General features: G+C 40.9%; 1 protein-coding gene across 2 annotated transcripts in view; it reads left to right on the top strand.

The window, feature by feature from the left end:
* Nucleotides 1–15,801, top strand: part of MINDY4 (MINDY lysine 48 deubiquitinase 4) — an 85,084-nt gene extending 69,283 nt beyond the window's left edge. Inside the window, exons 16-18 of one of the 2 annotated variants that reach the window (XR_007772829.1) lie at nucleotides 3,514–3,694; nucleotides 7,553–7,707; nucleotides 14,391–14,412. Coding sequence is in view for 1 of the 2 variants with exons in the window: in XM_050942539.1 (XP_050798496.1) it covers nucleotides 3,514–3,694; nucleotides 7,635–7,707; nucleotides 14,391–14,439 (303 nt within the window). In the remaining variant the exon portion in view is untranslated. Of the gene's footprint in view, nucleotides 1–3,513; nucleotides 3,695–7,552; nucleotides 7,708–14,390 lie in introns of both variants that reach the window. The other variant, XM_050942539.1, reaches the window with a different exon arrangement.
* The last annotated feature ends 2,889 nt before the right edge of the window (nucleotides 15,802–18,690 follow it).

Genomic DNA, 18,690 nt, shown 5'->3' with positions numbered 1-18,690 from the left:
GTTTTGGCATGCAGTGTTTTAAACACTAGTGGAACACTTATTATGTTAATGCAGTATGTGCTTTTAGTTCTTTGTGCAATATACATATCTGAGGCTGCAGCGTGGGGCACGGGTCACTTGCTGGAAGATTCTCTGCATCTTGAAGTCTTTAAACCATGATTTGAGGACTTCAATGGCTCAGGCACTGGTTTGATACAGGAGTGGGTGAGTGAGATTCTGTGGCCTGTGTTGTGCAGGAGGTCAGACTAAATGATCATTATGGTCCCTTCTGACCTTAAAGTCTATGATTCTATGATTCTGCAGGCCTTACTCACATGAGCAGCCCTATTGACTTCAGTGGGACTGTTCAAATGAGTAAGAACTAAAGTGGAACCTTGGTTGGAAACCTTTTTCTATTTCCTTAATCTCACATCGACACATATTGTTTGAAGCCTTTTGGGCGTTATTTTAGCAGCCATTTATGCGATGACAGCATTGTTGCAAGGAAGTCACTGAGTATTCACATATGTCTTTGATTTACATGAATACTAATATAAGTATCTTTGTAAAGTGAAATCTTTTAATCAATTTCCCTCTCATTTGAAATCTTTTGAAATCTGGGATCTATGTATTCTCTTATTTTTATCCCTTTTATGATGTTCTATTTTTTTAGCTTTTAACTTTGCAAAATTTCTTTTGTACTTCTGAGCCAAGAATTTACAACTCCTCCCTCTCCAAACTATTGAATAAAAGGATTTGTTATGTAGACATTAACAAAGTAATAAATCAGGAAACAGTTACTTACTGAGCTAGAGAATTGTTACCTAACGTTCCAAGGAACTCTGCTTCAGGAATAGGCTTGATTTTGTGTTTATATAAAATTTCAGATGCAAAATACATATCTTATTAGCAAAAGTGCATCATTCACAATGCTGAGAATTTTGTTTAGATTTTTGTAATAGAATGGGCTATACAGCATATGCTGTATTTTTTCTGATTAGCTCACTTTGGTGTCTATAGGCAATGTGCCTGAGAATTGGAAGCAGCAATATATTTGCAATATATAGCATAATGTCCACAGTAGCAAATATTCCTGCTCGAACCCTCTCCTGACATCTTTGTTCAGTCCCAGGAACTCAGGAATAAAGGACTTACCAGACCAGATCTAGAGCAGCAGTCCACCTAGTCCAAAATCCTTTCTCTGACAGTGGCCAACACCAGAAGCTTTAGGGAAAGTTGCAAGAAGCTGCATACTGGACAATTATTATGGAACACCAGCCCAAAGGGAAGGTTTCTTTTTAGTTAGTGGATGAGGATTTAGAGCCTTTTTATATATTTTTATTCACCCGAATGTAACTGTGGATATTTTCATTATCCATATAAATGTCCAAACTTCTTTTGAAAGTTACTGACCCTCAGAACAAGTAGTTCTGTGTTGCAGGGAGGACAATTGATCTTACGTCTCTTTGTAGAGTCATTGTCCAATACTTTGGACCAATGACAGCAGTTTTGCAGAGAATAGAAGTAGCATAAAAAGTGTAGCTAAATGGAAGGCTTCAATTTCTGTGGTTATCAGTGCAGCAGTCATCAAGATAAAATTCACAATATTAAAAAAGGAAAAAATAATATGAAGGAAAGAAGAGTAATGGATCTATGAAAATCAGACATACCACTCTAATGTTAAGCAGTTCTAAAGTTAATGTTTGTACAGTACCTAACACAATAGAGTTGGGGTCTCTAGGCACCACCTCAATAGAAATAATTATAACCATAATAAAAGCTATCCTGTTAACATAGAAGCTTTATTTTTGTCTTTAGTTTCCCTAAACAATTTCTGGAAGATAAAACAGTCAGCAGTTCCATGGGGAAAACAAAGCGGCTTTGTGTTCAGATGCCATATTTCAATTACAGGAATATAGCAAATAACTAAATGTCTTTTATCAGAAGGGTAGCCGTGTTAGTCTGGATCTGTAAAAGCAGCAAAGAGTCCTGTGGTGCCTTATAGACTAGCAGATGTATTGGAGCATGAGCTTTCGTGGTGAATACCCACTTCGTCGGATGCATGGAACAGATTAAGGCAGGAAAAGAAAATCTAGAATAAATCTCTTATTGACATCAGTGGATATAGGAGCATGGCCTAAATAATTTACATATCATTATGTTGTAAACACCGGAAATATATGTATATTGCACAAATATATATATATAGACATATATAAAATATACATATATAAAAACATGCACCCCAAGAAGAGTTTTTACCCCAAAAAGGAAGTCGTGTCAGAGACTCTATGAAGTCCAGTGGGGACTTTGCTATTGCTATCGATTTTACATGGAAGGTGGTCAAATTCTACAGTGGTGGGCAGCAGGATAAAACCCTATGATAGATAGATAAAGTTAGGTTATCATTCAAGAACCATCAATACTACTGTATTTACTTATATTTCAAACTATTGGGAGATTTAAAAATAATAGCCATTCAAGTAAATTACACTTGATATTTTTTTCCCATGAAGAATGCTTAGGGCTATATTTTGCCTTTAGTCTGTGGATGGAACTTCCATATGAGGTCAGCAGGAGTTGCAAATGTGACTTGAGAGCAAGATAAGGCCCTTGCAATTGAAGGCTAAAAAAAAGAACTGAAGTTTATCAAAGGCAGCCAATACTTATGCATTGATTTTACTCCATCTGAGAATCTTTCCGTTTTAGTAATAATGGAAATGGTTGTTCAACCTCAAAAGATTGTATTGTTTTATTCTACTCATTCAAAACCAAACCAAACCCAACCCTCTGAATTTGAGATGCCAATGAAAAATGTGTCGCTATGAGGGGATTTTATTCGATTGTAAACTCTTCAGAGCGGGGATTTTGTCTTCCAAAATGTCTGTACAGCACCTAGGAATAACTAAATCATCATCATCGAATTACTCTACTCTTTCCAGTGTGGTTTATTAACTACTGCAGATAACTGGATTCTGCTTGCTTCTGAATTCGAGGGATGGAATCCTGGGCCCATTGAAGCCAATGCGAGTTCGGCCACTGACTTCAGTCAGGCCAGGATTTCACCCTCTGTGAAAAAGAGATGTTCTTAACTGTGGTTAGCTAACTCAGTTTAAAATAGCAGTGAAGATACAGTGAACTGGCTTTTAACTTAGGTTAGTAACTTGAGTTTAACCTCAGGTTCCTCTGTAGGCTTTTCACTCAAGCTGCTATGCTAAGTTAATGGCCAAGTTGCAGTGTCTTCACTTCTAATTTAATCCCTATTAATTTACCAAAGCTAAGAACACACCTTTGTTGCAGTGAAAAATATACTGTATCTATGTGTAATCTTGGGCAAATTACTGGACCGAATTGTGCCTCAGTTTACCTAATTGTAAAAATAGGGGAAATAACCCATACCAGATTTAGCGGTGTACTATGAGCCTTAATTAATTAAGGTTTGTTGAAAGTGATACTTAAATGAAAATTATTGTTATTTCTTTTATCGTACACTATTAACTGTTTTATTTTTCATGCTCTCTCTCTTTCTTCCAGGTTGGCTGCTATTTGAAGACCCCTAGGTACCCAATTTGGGTCGTGTGCAGTGAAAGCCATTTCAGTGTGCTTTTTTGCTTGAGAAGGGACTTACTAGGTGACTGGAAAACGGAAAGGAGATTTGATCTCTATTACTATGATGGCCTGGCCAACCAGGAAGAGGAAATACGATTAACAGTTGGTATGTATAGGACAACCTTTGCATTTCCTCTACAGTGACAGTAACAGCATCACACCTGAAAGAACAGTCCTGATAATATAACCCAAATCTAGCCAGCTGTTGATGGTATCAGACTAGTAGAGGTTTGGTGCCCATTGACTAGCTTTCCATTATTAGTTACAATAAATAGTGGTTCACATCATGATGATTTTGAGGTTAAGGGCCCTTTAATGTTTCAAAGTGAGCATGCACTATTTCCCAGAATCTCCTACACCCTTAAAGAAAGCTGAGTTCTAAGGGCTAGATTGTGATCTTGTCTACTGAGACTCACAGGGCCATAAACCAGTTGTGTTTGGATAGGCTCCACATGTCTGCAGACGCAGGGGACAAAGTAGATACTGCAGGCTCAGTATTTCCCCCTGCCCTTGCAGGATGGGTGGAAAATGGCAGAGAGGGTGGGGAATGGTTACAGCCGTAGCTCGAACCTTAATGCTCCTTGGGGACAGCTGAGTTGGTGCAGGGAATATAGTAATCTTCTGCTAATAAGGTCCAATTCCTTCCTTGGACTGCTTGTGAGGCAGCACACCTATACACTGCCGTTTAGTCATGGCTAGTTGTAAATGGACAATCTGGCCACTCATTAAACAGAGCTGATGTGCCCAACCTTGAGAGTTGTAGTGTGGAGTTGTGGGTGCTCAGGAGCACCTTTCAAGATTTGGTCTTTGGTAAGCGAAAGTGTAGTAGCACCATAGTTTGTATCTTCTTACTCAAATACACCTAGAATCCACCCTACTGGGATGATTATGATGGTTGTAGGTTGTCTCAGTGATGAGCTGCCAAAATCTTAGGAACTGGTTCCCTACCGGTTCTTCGGTGGCGAGTCCTTCACTCGTTCCAGGTCTTTGGTGGCATGGTGGTGGCGGGTCCTTCAATGCCGCCGAAGACCTGAAGCGAGTGAAGGCCCCGCCGCTGAAGTGCTGCCAGTGAGTACAAGCCCATTCCAGTAAGGAACTGCCTGGTGAGTACAAGCCCCATGTGCCTCCCAAAACAGCCTATCCCCCCCATCTGACCCACACCCACGTCCTGCCCCTACTGCCCCCTCAGAACCCTCAACCCATCAACCCCTCCACGCCTTGTCCCCTGAGCACCCCCTTCTGAGACCCCCCACCTTAACTGCCCCCCAGGACCTCACCTCCTACCCAACTGGCCCTGCTCCCTGTCCCCTGACTGCCCCGACCCCATTCACTACCACCCTGACAGAACCCCAGAACTCCCATGCCTACCCAACTCCCCCATTCCCTGTCCCCTGACCGCCCACCCAGAACCTCCGCCCCCTCCAACTGCTCCCTGCCCCTTATCCAACCCCTCCTCCCGGCCCCGCCCCCTTACCATGCCGCTCAAGGCAGCATGTATGGATGCCGCGCGACTTGCTGGAGCTCACACCCCCTTACCATGCCGCTCAAAGAAGTAGGAGCTGCAGAGCTGCCCAGGATCGATCCAGAGCGCTGGCACTGGCGGCGCAGCACGCTGAGGCTCTGTAAGAGGGGGGAAGGCAGGGGAAGGTCCAGGGGAGCCTCCCCAGCCAGGAGCTCAGGCGGGCCAGACAGGACAGTCCCACGGGCCGGAGTTTGCCCACCCTTTTAACAACCGGTTCTAAACTGGCTTCTACATTTAACAACCGGTTCGCATGAACTGGTGCTAACGGGCTCCAGCTCACCACTGGGTTATTTCCATAAATAAACTTCCAGGTACCCATATGTGGTCTATTTCAGAAGTAAGAAGACTTACTAGCATATATCGTCCAAAGGGCCACTAGGAGAGAACATTTATTATAAATAGCTCCTGCTACCCTTACACACAGCTACTACATTTATTTTTTCATATGCCTCCAATTTTTTTGAAACATGTGCCTCTCAGGCTAACCTTTTCTGTGATTTTTTCAAATATTTTTGTAAGTTTGAGAAAAAACATTTCAGTTTTTGTGTTATTGAAAAGCACCCACACACTCTTTTGGTTCAAGCCAGTCTTATTAAGTTGTCCATAGTCAAGGAGAACCCTTACTTATTAATTGTTTCTAATGGCAGCGAGTTTCAGTTTGTGGCAAGGACGTCTTTTATCAGCATAGAGACCTAAGTTCTGTTTACACCTCTGCTACTAATGTCTGTATACTTGGACACGTCACTTCACTTCCGTTGTTCTTAGTTTATCCATCAGTAGAACAGGAATAATAATACTTGCTCACACTTTGAGATCTGTGGATGAGAAATTGCTAATTATTATTTTGTGCATTATTTCTTTGTACCATGCAACCAACTCTTATGACTCCAATTTATTTCTCCTCTGGAATTAGGCTTGGATTCAGAAGTATGTTTTAAGTTTAAAGCATCACACCCTCAAATGGTTTACACTACTAAATCTTTTCTTATCTTTGGAATTTTGCGGTATGGCATTAACTCCAAATAGTTTCACCATTCCAGCTAGAAAATCTCTCCAAGACTCCTCTGAGCCTGTTGTGTGTCTTTGAAGAGAGCCATCCTGCTCAGTACAAACTTTGTTTGATCTTGAGAAATGTTGGAGTTCTTTAACATCTCCTAAAAAGTGGAACTGAGTCTTCTGAGGTCGTATGTGCTGTGCTTTCTTTGACCAGATGTGCAAAAGTAGTGTTCCTTGAAATGATGCCCTTTGCCCAGGACTGTAGTTTCTAACAAGGAAGGCAGGATCAAGGCCTGGTAAAGCCTTTTGCAAAAATAGAGAAAGAGTCAAGAAGTGGCAAGCAGAAGTAACTTCATTTGGAGTGGACCAGAACACAATCGATGTAGGACTTTACTGATGCACAGTGTCATGCTAGCCCTTTGCATAGGGGCAGATTTTATCTATGGTGCTCACTCATATGGACCCATTTGCTGCAAGTCAGAAAGAATACCTGTTATCTCTTTCCAAAAAATAGAGCAAATCCATGGTCACAGAACTTCACTCTGCCTTTACAGGGCAAAAAGGGCCTTCTTCCCCACAGAAAGTCCTACTCAGATATAGGCGGCAAATAGGCTAATTTATTTGGAGTGAACGATGCACTCCATGAGAACGTTACATGACTCTCATGTTTCACCCATGTGCCTTTGTCAGTTATTCAGGGAATCTCCGTGGGTTCAAGGATATTTATTATATATTTTACACAGAACTTTCAAAAAAGAACAACTTTTTTGGACTTCTGGAGAGATGTCGCTGATCTTTATAATGATTACAGATGATGACCATCTATGTATCTTACCCCATTCAAACATCCATTGAACTCAGAACTCTTTAAAATGGAGTTCTCAGGAGAATACAGTCATTTACTAATTGCTGGGGAAAATATAACTGTAGTTGAAGTTATTAGAAGGTGGCATTTTCTGCAGAGGCACGTTCACCACCCATAACTCCAAGGCAGCTGCCATAGGTTACAGTAAATAGTTTGATTGACTTAATTGGATAGTAATTGAATGAGGCTATTGGGTATTTGCATATATATTGATTACTGTACTTCCCGTTAATAAGAGTCTTGTCCCACATTTAAGAAGAGAGGTCATGTGTGTGCCACTATAGATTTTGTGGGAAAAGGACTGGTAAAACATAATTGGTTCTGAATGGCAGGGTACCATTTTTAAATAATAGAAGTAAAACGTATGAGGTTTTCAGACTATCATACTTTTCTTTAAACTACACCTTTGCTCATAGTACATTACCAGACTCGTCCTGAATGGAATTGGCGAATTTATGATAATATTTGATCTGCCATCCCATGCTAATACTAACTGTGTGCAGGATTTGGAAAGAGGATTTAGCATGTAGATTATAAGCTCTTTGGGGCAGGGACTATCTTCTTGTTCTGTGTTTGTACAGTGCCTAACACAGTGGGGCTCTGATCCATGCTGTTGACTCCCAGGCATGATGGTGATGATAAATATCTGAAATGTCTCTGCAGATACAGTTCAGCCTTACACTGAAGATAAAGAAAATGACCTTATTCCTCCACTTGAGCACTGTATAAGGACGAAGTAAGTAACACTCATCTAAAATTTTATGGCACTGATAGTTTCAGTTCTCAATTTTTTTTCTCAAAATGAAGTTTTGACTTGCCATAAAATAAGCATGTTCGGCTGAGTTATACAGAGTTGTTGGTTAACAAAAAGAAAGGACCTCCATGAGCCAGAACTGGATAACAAAACATCAGAAATAAGGTTCTAGTCCTGTATGATGTTCTGATGACCACAGTAGGGGGCTGGGATGTTCAATTCAGTGCTTAAAGAAACGGTCAGTAAATCACTAAGAGCTGGCTGCATTGCAGTAATTCTCCTTGACTTCCATAGGACCAGATATGGGCCCCCAAAAGCAATTTGTTACAAGAGCAAAAAATGCATGAACATAAGAACAGCCATACTGGGTCAGATCAAAGGTCCATCTAGCCCAGGGTTCTGTCTTTTGACAGTGGCCATTGCCAGGTGCCCCAGAAGGAATGAACAGAAGAGGTCATCATCAAGGGATCCATCCCCTGTTTCCCATTCTCAGTTTCTGGCAAAAGGAGTGAAAAGGATAAGAAAAGCCCTTTTTTCTGTCCTTTTAAATGTCCAGATTCAAAGCACAGGGAAGCAGGAGCAACTGTAATATGAATGGGATTTAGCCATGAATGGGGAAATGGCAGACAATGCTGTGAGCTTAACAGAGCAAACAGTACTGTAAGATAAACCTGCATGCTTTAAATAAAACATGAGCAGGGGGGCAGAATAGGGTATTTGTATGGTTACTCATAAATAGAGTGGATATGCTGCTATTATAGCATTATCTCAGACAGCTGATGGTATAGATGTCATCCTGGTGATGGCCGTTGTAGGTAAGGCTGCCGAACAGTTTCAATCATAATTTTCTATTTTCACATGCTCACAGCTTTCTGAAACATTCAACCTTTTAACAAAAATATTCCCTGCTTGGGGTCAGCCCGATGGTGCTTTTATTGATTGATTTATTTTTTCTTATTGAAGGTTCGAGTAAAATCCTTTCCATCTTTGGTGATGGTGAAAAAAATCTCAAATATTTCCATAGTAAAAAAAATTTTGAGCAGCCTTTCTTTTATTGTGCTAACTACATCCCCCCCGACACACACACACACTGCAGTCCTGGCTTTTTAAAAGGCATCTATGAGGAGTACATGATTTCTCAAGACTGCAAAAGACCATGTTTTTACACAATGTTCTGACTGTTTGAAGAAATGGGACTGACCATGCACAATAGAAATTGTTTTTGTTTTCTTAGGTAAGCTCTTAGGCCAAATTCTGCCCTCAAATATGCATAACTCTCACTGCAATGGAAATTTCATGCACATATCAGAGGACAGATTTTGGTACTTAAAAATAAGTGTGGTGGTCATGGTTGTGCAGATATTTAAGGGCTTAATCCAGTTCACACATTGAAGTAGATGAGAAGATTCCCAATTGTGTCAGTGGAGGGGGAGAGAGAATATGTGCGTAACTAGCTAAACTAAGAAATGTATCCTCTCCACTGGCAGAGCTTGGAAAATCCCATAACTGGGTATCTCTGAAGCAAGAAACATACACACATTGTTGGTGAAGACTGTAGCAGCACAAACATCTCCAATTTTTTTAATTTCCTATTGTTATCCCCTCCCCTCCCCCAGTTTTCTTTTAAAAAACAAACTGGGACATTAACTGTCAAACACCATTGCAATGCAAAGCTGATATTACACAGTCAACATTACAGAAAGTTAGAAAAGGCAAATCGTAACATTACAACAGATACATTGGCACAGCTACATTGCATGTATGGGATGCCTCAATTCTCATGACCTGGCTAAACACACGGCCTAACAAATGACACAAAAAGAACAGGAGTACTTGTGGCACCTTAGAGACTAACACATTTATTTGAGCATAAGCTTTTGTGGGCTACAGCCCACTTCATCGGATGCATAGACTAGAACATAGAGCAAGAAGATATTTATGAATACAGAGAACATGAAAAGGTGGGAGTAGCCATACCAATGGTAAGAAGCCAATCAATTGAGATGAGCTATCATCAGCTGGAGAAAAAAAAGCTTTTGAAGTGGTAATTGAGATGACCCATAGATTTCCCCATGTTAAGTATCCTCACACCTTTTATGGGTCATCTCGATTATCAGTTCAAAAACCCACGAAAGCTCATGCTCAAATAAATGTGTTAGTCTCTAAGGTGCCACAAGTACTCCTCTTCTTTTTGTGGATACAGACTAACACGGCTGCTCCTCTGAAACCTAAGAAATGACAGTTTAGATGTGAAACCTATACCCAAAGAATACACAGGATGGGCAATGCAGACAAAGTTAAATTTGTTGTTATAATCACTTTGTTTCCTGACTTTTGGGGATTGCCATATTGCAACACAATTCTATACAGTGGGTTTTTTAAACTTTTCCCTACGTTAACTTTTAGAGGGTGGAATTAAAAATGAATTCCACTATCAACAAAAAGAACAAGAGTATTTGTGGCACCTTAAAGACTAACAAATTTATTTGGGCATAAGCTTTCATAGGCTAAAACCCACTTAGATTCTATGGTGCCACAAGTACTGCTCATTCTTTTTGCTGATACAGACTAACACGGCTACCACTTCTGAAACCCTTCCACTATCAGCTCATCTGGTTTGTGTCAGTTCTAAGCACGAAAGGCTGTCTCATTGATCTGTCTGTCTGTCTAGTGCTCTTATTGATAAGCTGCTAATCATTGTACTGTAGCCTGTCAGCAGGCAGCCAGTCAATGAGTAGTCCAGAGGGTGGTCATGTTACACTCCTTTTCCCAGCCCCCATTTGATTACTGTGTTTCTTAGAATCACCAGAAGGCACGGAGGAAAAATGAAACACAAAGATTGTGTATTCTTATGTGTAACAGAAAATCCATATGCTAAGTATGTTCTGGAAAAAAAGGTTATTATAAAGCAGGTACTGGAGTATACATGCAAAGAGAAAAAGAGAGAGAGAGAGAGAGAGAGAGAGAGGAAAAATATTTTATATGGTATAGGCAGAGCAGAGGAAATACTTCAAAAAACCCCTTGTATTAAACAAAAACAATCCATAGTCCCTACTTGTTCCCTGTTGCCATAAAACTCTCGCTATGGAGGCAAGAATAGCTGCAAGATTTGGGGGAAGTTTGTTGTTTGCCCGTCTAGATTCTCAGAACCAAGAAGTTTTGCGGAGGACTCCAATCCTGGATAGGGATTTTCAAGAGAACTCAATTTTTCCCTTTCTTTGTCACTATTCTGTTCTGTTCTATACAGGTTCTTACATCATGCCCATCACCATAGTAACTGAGAACCTTCCAGTAGTGCAGGAGGTAGTTTCAACTAACATCTGTCACGTGTGGTTTGTTCTCTCATCCTCTTCCTAGGAGGAGAAATGGGTGTGCAGTGCAGGGTTTTTGTTTGTTCTTTTGAGAGGCATTTTGAGGGGGAAGGTGTTTTAATTTTATTTAATGTCCATGTTGCTCTGAGAAGACAAGGTCAGAGAAGTGCAGTTTGCCTTTGGAGCAGGAGGCAACACAGTCTGAACATTGCCTCCTGATGTTGCTTCCAACTGCAAACTCCCAACCAAGGAGTCAGAGCAACCACATGCACTTCCATTGTGCCTCGCAGCTCCAGAGATCTGGGGAAGCAGTTAGATTCTGACCCAAAGATGCCTGGAATGTGCATCCTTGGGTTGTTCTGGCGATGCCGTGCAGACTTCAGGAGAACACGCTTGTATCATAGTCCCTGTCCTCAGTTGTTTTCTGTCTTCAGCAATGGAAAAAACATCTGTCAGCTCTGCCTGAGGGAACAAAACTTTGATCTTACTTTATCATCTAAATTCAGCAATACATTTTATTAACCCATAGCCTCTACCTTCCTCTGCAGTTCCCGGGCTATACAGTAGCAGAATACAGCTGTTGTCCTTTGAAGTTACACACTCCACTGGGACAATAGGGATGTACCAAATACCATATGCAGGGCAGCACTGCAAGTACATTTCACCCTAAGTTACTCACACATTATGCAACAGCCAAATAATTAGCACAGCACCAGCTTTATGAACTTTATTCTAGACTGAATGCTCTGGAAAGGCTTAATTCAGGCTCCTTTGAAGTCAATGGCAACACTCCCATTAACCTCAATGGGCTTTGGATGAGGCCTCAAGTGAATGACAGGAGTAAGAGTTTCTTGTTATTGTTAATCTGATAAAGTAGAATTGAATCAAAAGCAAAAATTGCAGGGTAGAGTTGAGCTAGGGTAGCGTGAGGGGAAGCTCCAACTGCCACTCTCCATGCCCTGCCTATTCTGCCAATAAAGAAAGAACTTACCCCGCACCTGACAGTTCAGCACTTCGTGTGAGTTCATGAAAAGAAAAATACTGACATTCCAGCATCTTCAACTCAAGCTTTTATAAGAGGTAAACAACAAAGGGATTTTTTTTTCTTGCAGCCTACCAATAGCTCAAGGGAAGTGGTTTGTAAATCAGTAAGAAAAATCAGTGTTGTTATGGGAGTCGTCCTGACTTTTGCCACAGAATATTTTTTCTACTTTTTTTTTTGCTGAATACTTAATTAGAAAGAAAAACATCGTCAGTGTAACATGACTAACGTGTCTCAATGTGCAGCAGGAAGAGTGGTGTCTGCCATAACTATGGTATTTCAGTACTTTAGTTGATCGCACATTCACCAGAGTGCTTTTTCTACCATGTGGTTTTTATTTGCCAATGCAGACAGTTGTATCATATCATCCCACCAGCTCCTGATGATGGAAGATGATGTGGTAGGCAGAGCGTCCAAGGAATAGTGATGTGTCTGAGCTCTGTAGCATTGTCAAAGAGGCCAGGAGAGGATGGGGATTATATTTCTTAGCCATATATTACTGCTTTTTTGGTCACATCAGGAAGGATGTTGATAAATTGGAGAGGATTCAGAGAAAAGCCACAAGAATGATTAAAGAATTAGAAAACCTGCCTTACAGTGATAGACTCAAAGAGTTCAATCTATTTAGCTTAATAAAGAGAAAGTTAAAGGGTGACGTGATTACAGTCTAGAAGTATCTACATGGGGAACAACTATTTAGTAATGGGCTCTTCAATCTAGCAGAGAGAAGTATCACACTATCCAATGGCTGGAAGCTCTAACTAGACAAATTCAGACTGGAAATAAGGCATAAATTTTTAACAGTAATTAACTATTAACAACTAGTAACAATTTACCAAGGGTCATAGTAGATTCTTCATCACTGACAATTTTTAAATCAAGATTGGATGTTTTTCTAAAAGCTCTGCTCTAGGAATGATTTTGGGGAAGTTCTATGGCCTGTGTTATACAGTTCAGACTAGATGATCACAATGGTCCCGTCTGACCTTGGAATCTGTGAATCTCTTTCTGAACATTTTGCAGTGATTCCAATGTGATTCCAATTCAAATGTCCACAAAACTTTCAAGCCAGATCAAAGTAACTGGTGTTTGGAATGTATTAGACTGGAGGTGACTCATTTTCAGACGCTTCCAATCAGGGACTTGCAAATATTACATGTACAAGTAGCTGTTTGTGGGTGTAGCTCAAGTAATGCTTCTTCTAAATACCCAATTGTACTCTCCATGGGCCTGATCTTCAACCCAATGAGGTCATCAGTAAGACTCCCATTGACTTCAGTGGGCTTTGGATCAAGCCCAGTGTCTTTCTCTAAGTTTGACAATGCCTAGCACACTTTGGGTTCTGCTGCAAATTACTGAATAAATATGTTGATGTATACAGATGTAGAGACCCATTTGAAAATGCTCTCCTAAATATGTATCTTTGCATTATTTCTAGGGCAGGGCAGTGGCAGATAAGAGAAGATATAGAATTTTCCAGTAGACGTGTGTCTATTGAGCATTTGAAAGAAATAAACACGTGCAGCAGCAGCAGAATGTACTTTCCTGGGCTTAGGGTCACAAATACAAATCACCTATTCAGAGGCCCATCTATTTAGCAATGTGCAAATTGCCTAGTGGCATTTGAGAGTTTAGAGCAGTAGTAGTTGCTTAGGGGATAACCCTTATAGAGATCACTAAGAGACCACAAGAAAAATGTGCCAAATCTTTGGGGGGAAGTGAAGTTGAGGCAGAAGACAGTATATAATAGGAACTACTATTTGATTTTAAGTGTGTGCCTCTGATTACAGTGGAAGGGGAAGATAAGGAGTTTTCAAATGTGTCCCCTCTTTGTTTCTCATCTGATGCTTTGCCTTAACAAAGTTTAAATAAAACCAGTAATATTATCCCCAGAAAACACATTAGGAAGACTGGAATTTAGGCAGTAAACTGGGATTTGAAAAGGAGTCTAAGTGGGGAGCTGCTCCAAATCCCATTGAAATCTAATGGGAGTTGGGTACCTAACTCCCTCAGATGCCTTTCAAAGTCTCACCCTTGAATATTAAGGGCAGAAACCTAATATGAGACCTTTTAGTCTCCAGGCCAATTCGGTTTTGGGGCCCCCTCTGCAGAGAGTGCCAGGCAGCATGCAAATGGGTTCCAGTTGAAGCCGTGGTTCCAGAGAGGTGGATTCCTGTTGAATACATAAAGGTAGTGGTTGACTTTAATGGGTCCACCCCAATTAAACAGACCCTGCGCTACTTTTTTTGGAGGAGCACCACTCCAACTGGCACCATAACCTATTAGAATAAAACAATCTCTTTCATCCTTAGGTGGAAAGGAGCCGTTATTGACTGGAATGGCACAGAACCCATCTTGTGACTGAACTGAAATGAAAGGAAACCAGTAGAACAGCACGCTCTTATTCTCACCAGTAAGGAAGCAGGGCAAAACTCCTGGCCGCTTTTGCAATGTGTGGTGAAGCTGAGTGACACGCTGCGTGCAGGCAGGTGGGAAGAATTTCACCTTGCGCTTCAGATATTCCATCCATTGTGTAAACATCATTTACGTAAATTCTCTCTCACTTCCTTTTATGCACAATGTGTGAAAGTAGACAGAACCTCCACTGCCAAAAAAAACTTTCAGACAAAGCAGTAAAGCTGTCAACTTCTACTTGAGTTCCATTGCTGGGTTCATTCTGCATCTTGCAAGTTTCTCCAAAGATCAGACAAAAGAAGCTGCACCCAGATTTCTTTGACACTGGTTTTTCCTTCCTCCCCCTCACAGCCTCCGCCTAAGGAAACCAAGGTACAAACATGAATCACTGCTAGAGAAAGAAGTTATCTTCTTTCACTAGTTTTTGTAGTTCAGACTTTCCAATGAACTGGTTGTTAACACTGTAGGCACTTGCAATATGGTCTGGACTACACACAGTTTTTGTACTAGTGTAACTAGGTGGGGATATAATATTTACTGATATCATTATACTGGTACAAGCCCTAGTGTGGAATCCAGTTATACCAATATAAGGGTCCCTGTACCAGTAGAATTTATTCCTCTTCCTGTACAGGCGACTATATCTATATTATGAACATCTGCAGCCATAGCTATGTCAGTCTGAGATTTGAAGAGGGAGATCTCTGACCAACATAGCTGTGCCAGGAGAAGCTCCTAGAGTAAATACAGCAATACTGGTAACACTTTGCTTTTACTGATATAGCTTGTTTCACGCATTGGGGGGTGGTTTTACTATATCAGGACAAAGTGCATCTATGCTAACACAGCTGCATCTACACTTGAGATATCTCTACACTACTGAGACTATGGGTTTGTCTTCACTATGGAGCTAAATCAGCGCTGCTGCAATCGATGCAGCAACATCAGTTTAGTGGGTCTAGTGAAGACATGCTCAATCTGTGGGAGAGCGCTCTCCCATCGATTTCTGTGCTCCACTTCAATGAGAGGCGGAAGCAATGTTGGCAGGAGAGTGTCTCCCATTGACATAGTATAATGGGGGCCCCGCGGTAAGTAGATCTAAACTACGTCTTCTTGAGTTACGCTACTAATGTCACTCAAATGGCATATCTTAGATCGACCGTCAGCGTTAGTGTAGACCTGCCCTAAATTGGTATAGCTATGTCGGCGTACCTATGCCACCATAGCCATGTAGTGCAGACACAGCCTATTCTGACAGAAGAAGTTTTTCTGTTGATGTAGGAACACCACCTCCCTGAGCAAAGTTAACTATGTTGGTGGAAGCCCTTTTTCATCAACATAACTTTGTCTACACTGGGGATTATGTCAGCATAGCTAGGTCCATCAGGGTGTGGTTTTTCAACCCCCTGACAGACTGATGTCTATATAACTTTTCACTGTAGCCCAGGCCTCAGATCACTTTGCTTGTGCAGTGTACTGGCATCCTGTACAGGTAAATGGTTCTAGTGTAGACGTAACCGGAATAAGCTATGCCACTATATGCACTTTTATACTGGTATAACTGCTGCCACATTAGGGGTGTTGTACCACATGAACTATTCTGACATAGTTTAAACCATACCACTTTTGTGTGGAGATGAGGTCTAAGATGTTTTGCTGCTTCGCAACTGTAAAAAAACAGAGGCGCCATAATGTTCTGCATTTAAGATGCACATATCTGTGACAGGTACTGTTCCTAACAGTTGAATAAAAGGCATGTATAAAAACATATTCTTTCAGTTAATCCAGAGGCTACCAAATCCAGAGCTAGGGCTTCATGAATGAACTGTGTGAGGGTTATGTTGCAAATAAAATGTGCAGAACTGGCCAGATCAATCAAAAGAACAATGGAACAAAAAATTTGAAACAAAGCAACAATATTAGTTACTAATGGAAAGGCAACAGAGAAGTGGTGTATCTATCATTTATTCCTTTGCCTTTGGGAGCAACTCTCATAAAATGTCTCTTTTTTATGTTCAAAATGGTACCCTAGGAATATCCATTTTTTTCAGTTATCCACTTTGTCATCATTTAATATTTAGTTTCTACTTTTCTATCAATAATAGTACAATTTTTCAGACTGACTTTTCAGATTAAAACTTAGTTTTACATTCGCATATATTCAGACAAGTTACAGCAGAGTATTCAACTACACAGAAACATATGGACACCTAGGAAATTATCACTAGCTATAGATAGATGAGCCTGTCTGAATGTGAGCCAGGACACCAAACAGAAATTTTTTTTAGTATAAAAAGTCTTTGGATATGTACCCTCTTCCTCTGTTGCTTCCAGTTCCCAGCAGGCCTTCTACCTTCACATATCCGGGTCTCTGCTGGTCTGGTAAGGTTAGCTAGGCCAGATACTGTACTTAAACCTTGTGAGATCAAAACCTTCCATTAAAGTAAAGATCATCAGGAGCTGGCAGATCAGGTTTCTATTCCTGGCTCTGCTACAGTTATATGGCCTTTGCCTCGTCCCTTAACCTCTCTGTGCTTAGGTTTCCTCATCTGCAAGATGGAGATAATAACACCTACCTCACAGGTGTGTTGCGAGGCTTGATCAATTACTGTTTGTAAGGTGCTTTTTGAATCCTGATCGGAAGGTACTATAAAAGAGCAAAGGAAGTTGGTGATGAATTCCTGGGGTCAGATATAATGAGAGAAAATATCTTTGTGGGCCCTTGAATCTGGAAAAACCCAGGTGCATGTGAGATGTCAATAGAACACCCAGCTGGACCCTTGTAGAAAGAGTGCCAATCCCAAGAACATCTTCCAAATAGAATATCAACAAAGGTAGAGGGTCTGTTGGGGTTTAGGGAGCTGTTTAGTGTCAGGAAGATATAGGGAATCTTCAGGATGTAAGAGACAGGAAGTTGGAACTTAAGACAAAGGAAGTATAGAACCAAGGAAAGAGGGAATGTTTTGGTTAGGCCTGGGAGGTTAGAGGAGTGGAGGTAAGGAAAAGGGGAGTTTAGGTAGGCATATGAACGTCTGAGTCTTTCTCCAAACCAGATTGTAGAGACTTGAGTCTCTTCTGTGACTGACAAGTATTTTCGCTGAAAGTTAAGTATCAGAGGGGTAGGCATGTTAGTCTAGATCTATAAAAAGTGACAAAGAGTCCTGTGGCACCTTATAGACAGACATATTGGAGCATAAGCTTTCGTGGGTGAATACCCACTTTGTCAGACGCATGTGGTGAAAATTTCCACCACATACGTCTGACAAAGTGGGTATTCACCCACGAAAGCTTATGCTCCGGTACATGTGTTAGTCTATAAGGTGCCACAGGACTCTTTGTCACTGAAAGTTGTTTTTCATCACAGTAGAATCCTGTGGATCCAACTCCCTCTGATCCAAGAAGACCTGTTACCTGTAATTGTTATGACCTCCCACACATACCATTTGCTTTCAAAAGTCCCCTGTGTATCTGAAATCTTTTTATCTGAATAAAATCCAAGTCCCATTTCATCCAGATGGAAGATACAGTCAAATCCTGTCTATCCGAAAGCCAGAAATAAATGTGCTCAGTACAATTCCACAAAATCACTGTATGTGTATATTGATTAACTTCCACTCCTACAGCATAGTTCTCCATGACTGGGCTGGGGCCCTGAGGATCTGCACATTGCTAATATACTTCCACCTCCATCAGGGCTCACAATACAGGCACCATCCTGGCTAAAGGGCACTGAGGGGTTCGATCTTCAGAGCTCAGAGATAGCTCTCCGGGTAAGAGGAATCACTGATGAAAGATGAGATCCTTCTCTCAAAGGTGATGAGGGCTTATCTTGGTCTTAAGACCAAGGTACTGGGACCCTTACTCAGATCTAATTCTTCTGCATGACATTACAGAGCATCAACATTATAACTGTTCATACTACCCACAGGCCTGATGATCAACCCACTTGCGTGATTCTGTTTCATTTAAAATACCAGTGAACACTGACGGTTGCAAATGTATAGATCTCTTTTTGGATAGGACAAATATAAAGGGCCCCCCAGATTTTGTTTTCTCTAGGGGCTCAGTGGCAATATAGAAACACAATTCTATGCAGAATCGCATCTTGTTCCAGCAAATTGACTCTGTTTTTTAAACTACATTTTCCTTTTCATTGTTTCCTCTTTTGGTTTTCATTGTTCTCCAGATGTGACTTCC

Source organism: Gopherus flavomarginatus, chromosome 2 (genome assembly GCF_025201925.1).
Source record: "Gopherus flavomarginatus isolate rGopFla2 chromosome 2, rGopFla2.mat.asm, whole genome shotgun sequence".
NCBI lineage: Eukaryota > Metazoa > Chordata > Testudines > Testudinidae > Gopherus > Gopherus flavomarginatus.
The sequence above is the reverse complement of the archived record's forward strand: the minus strand, read 5'-3'. Positions and strand labels throughout refer to the sequence as shown.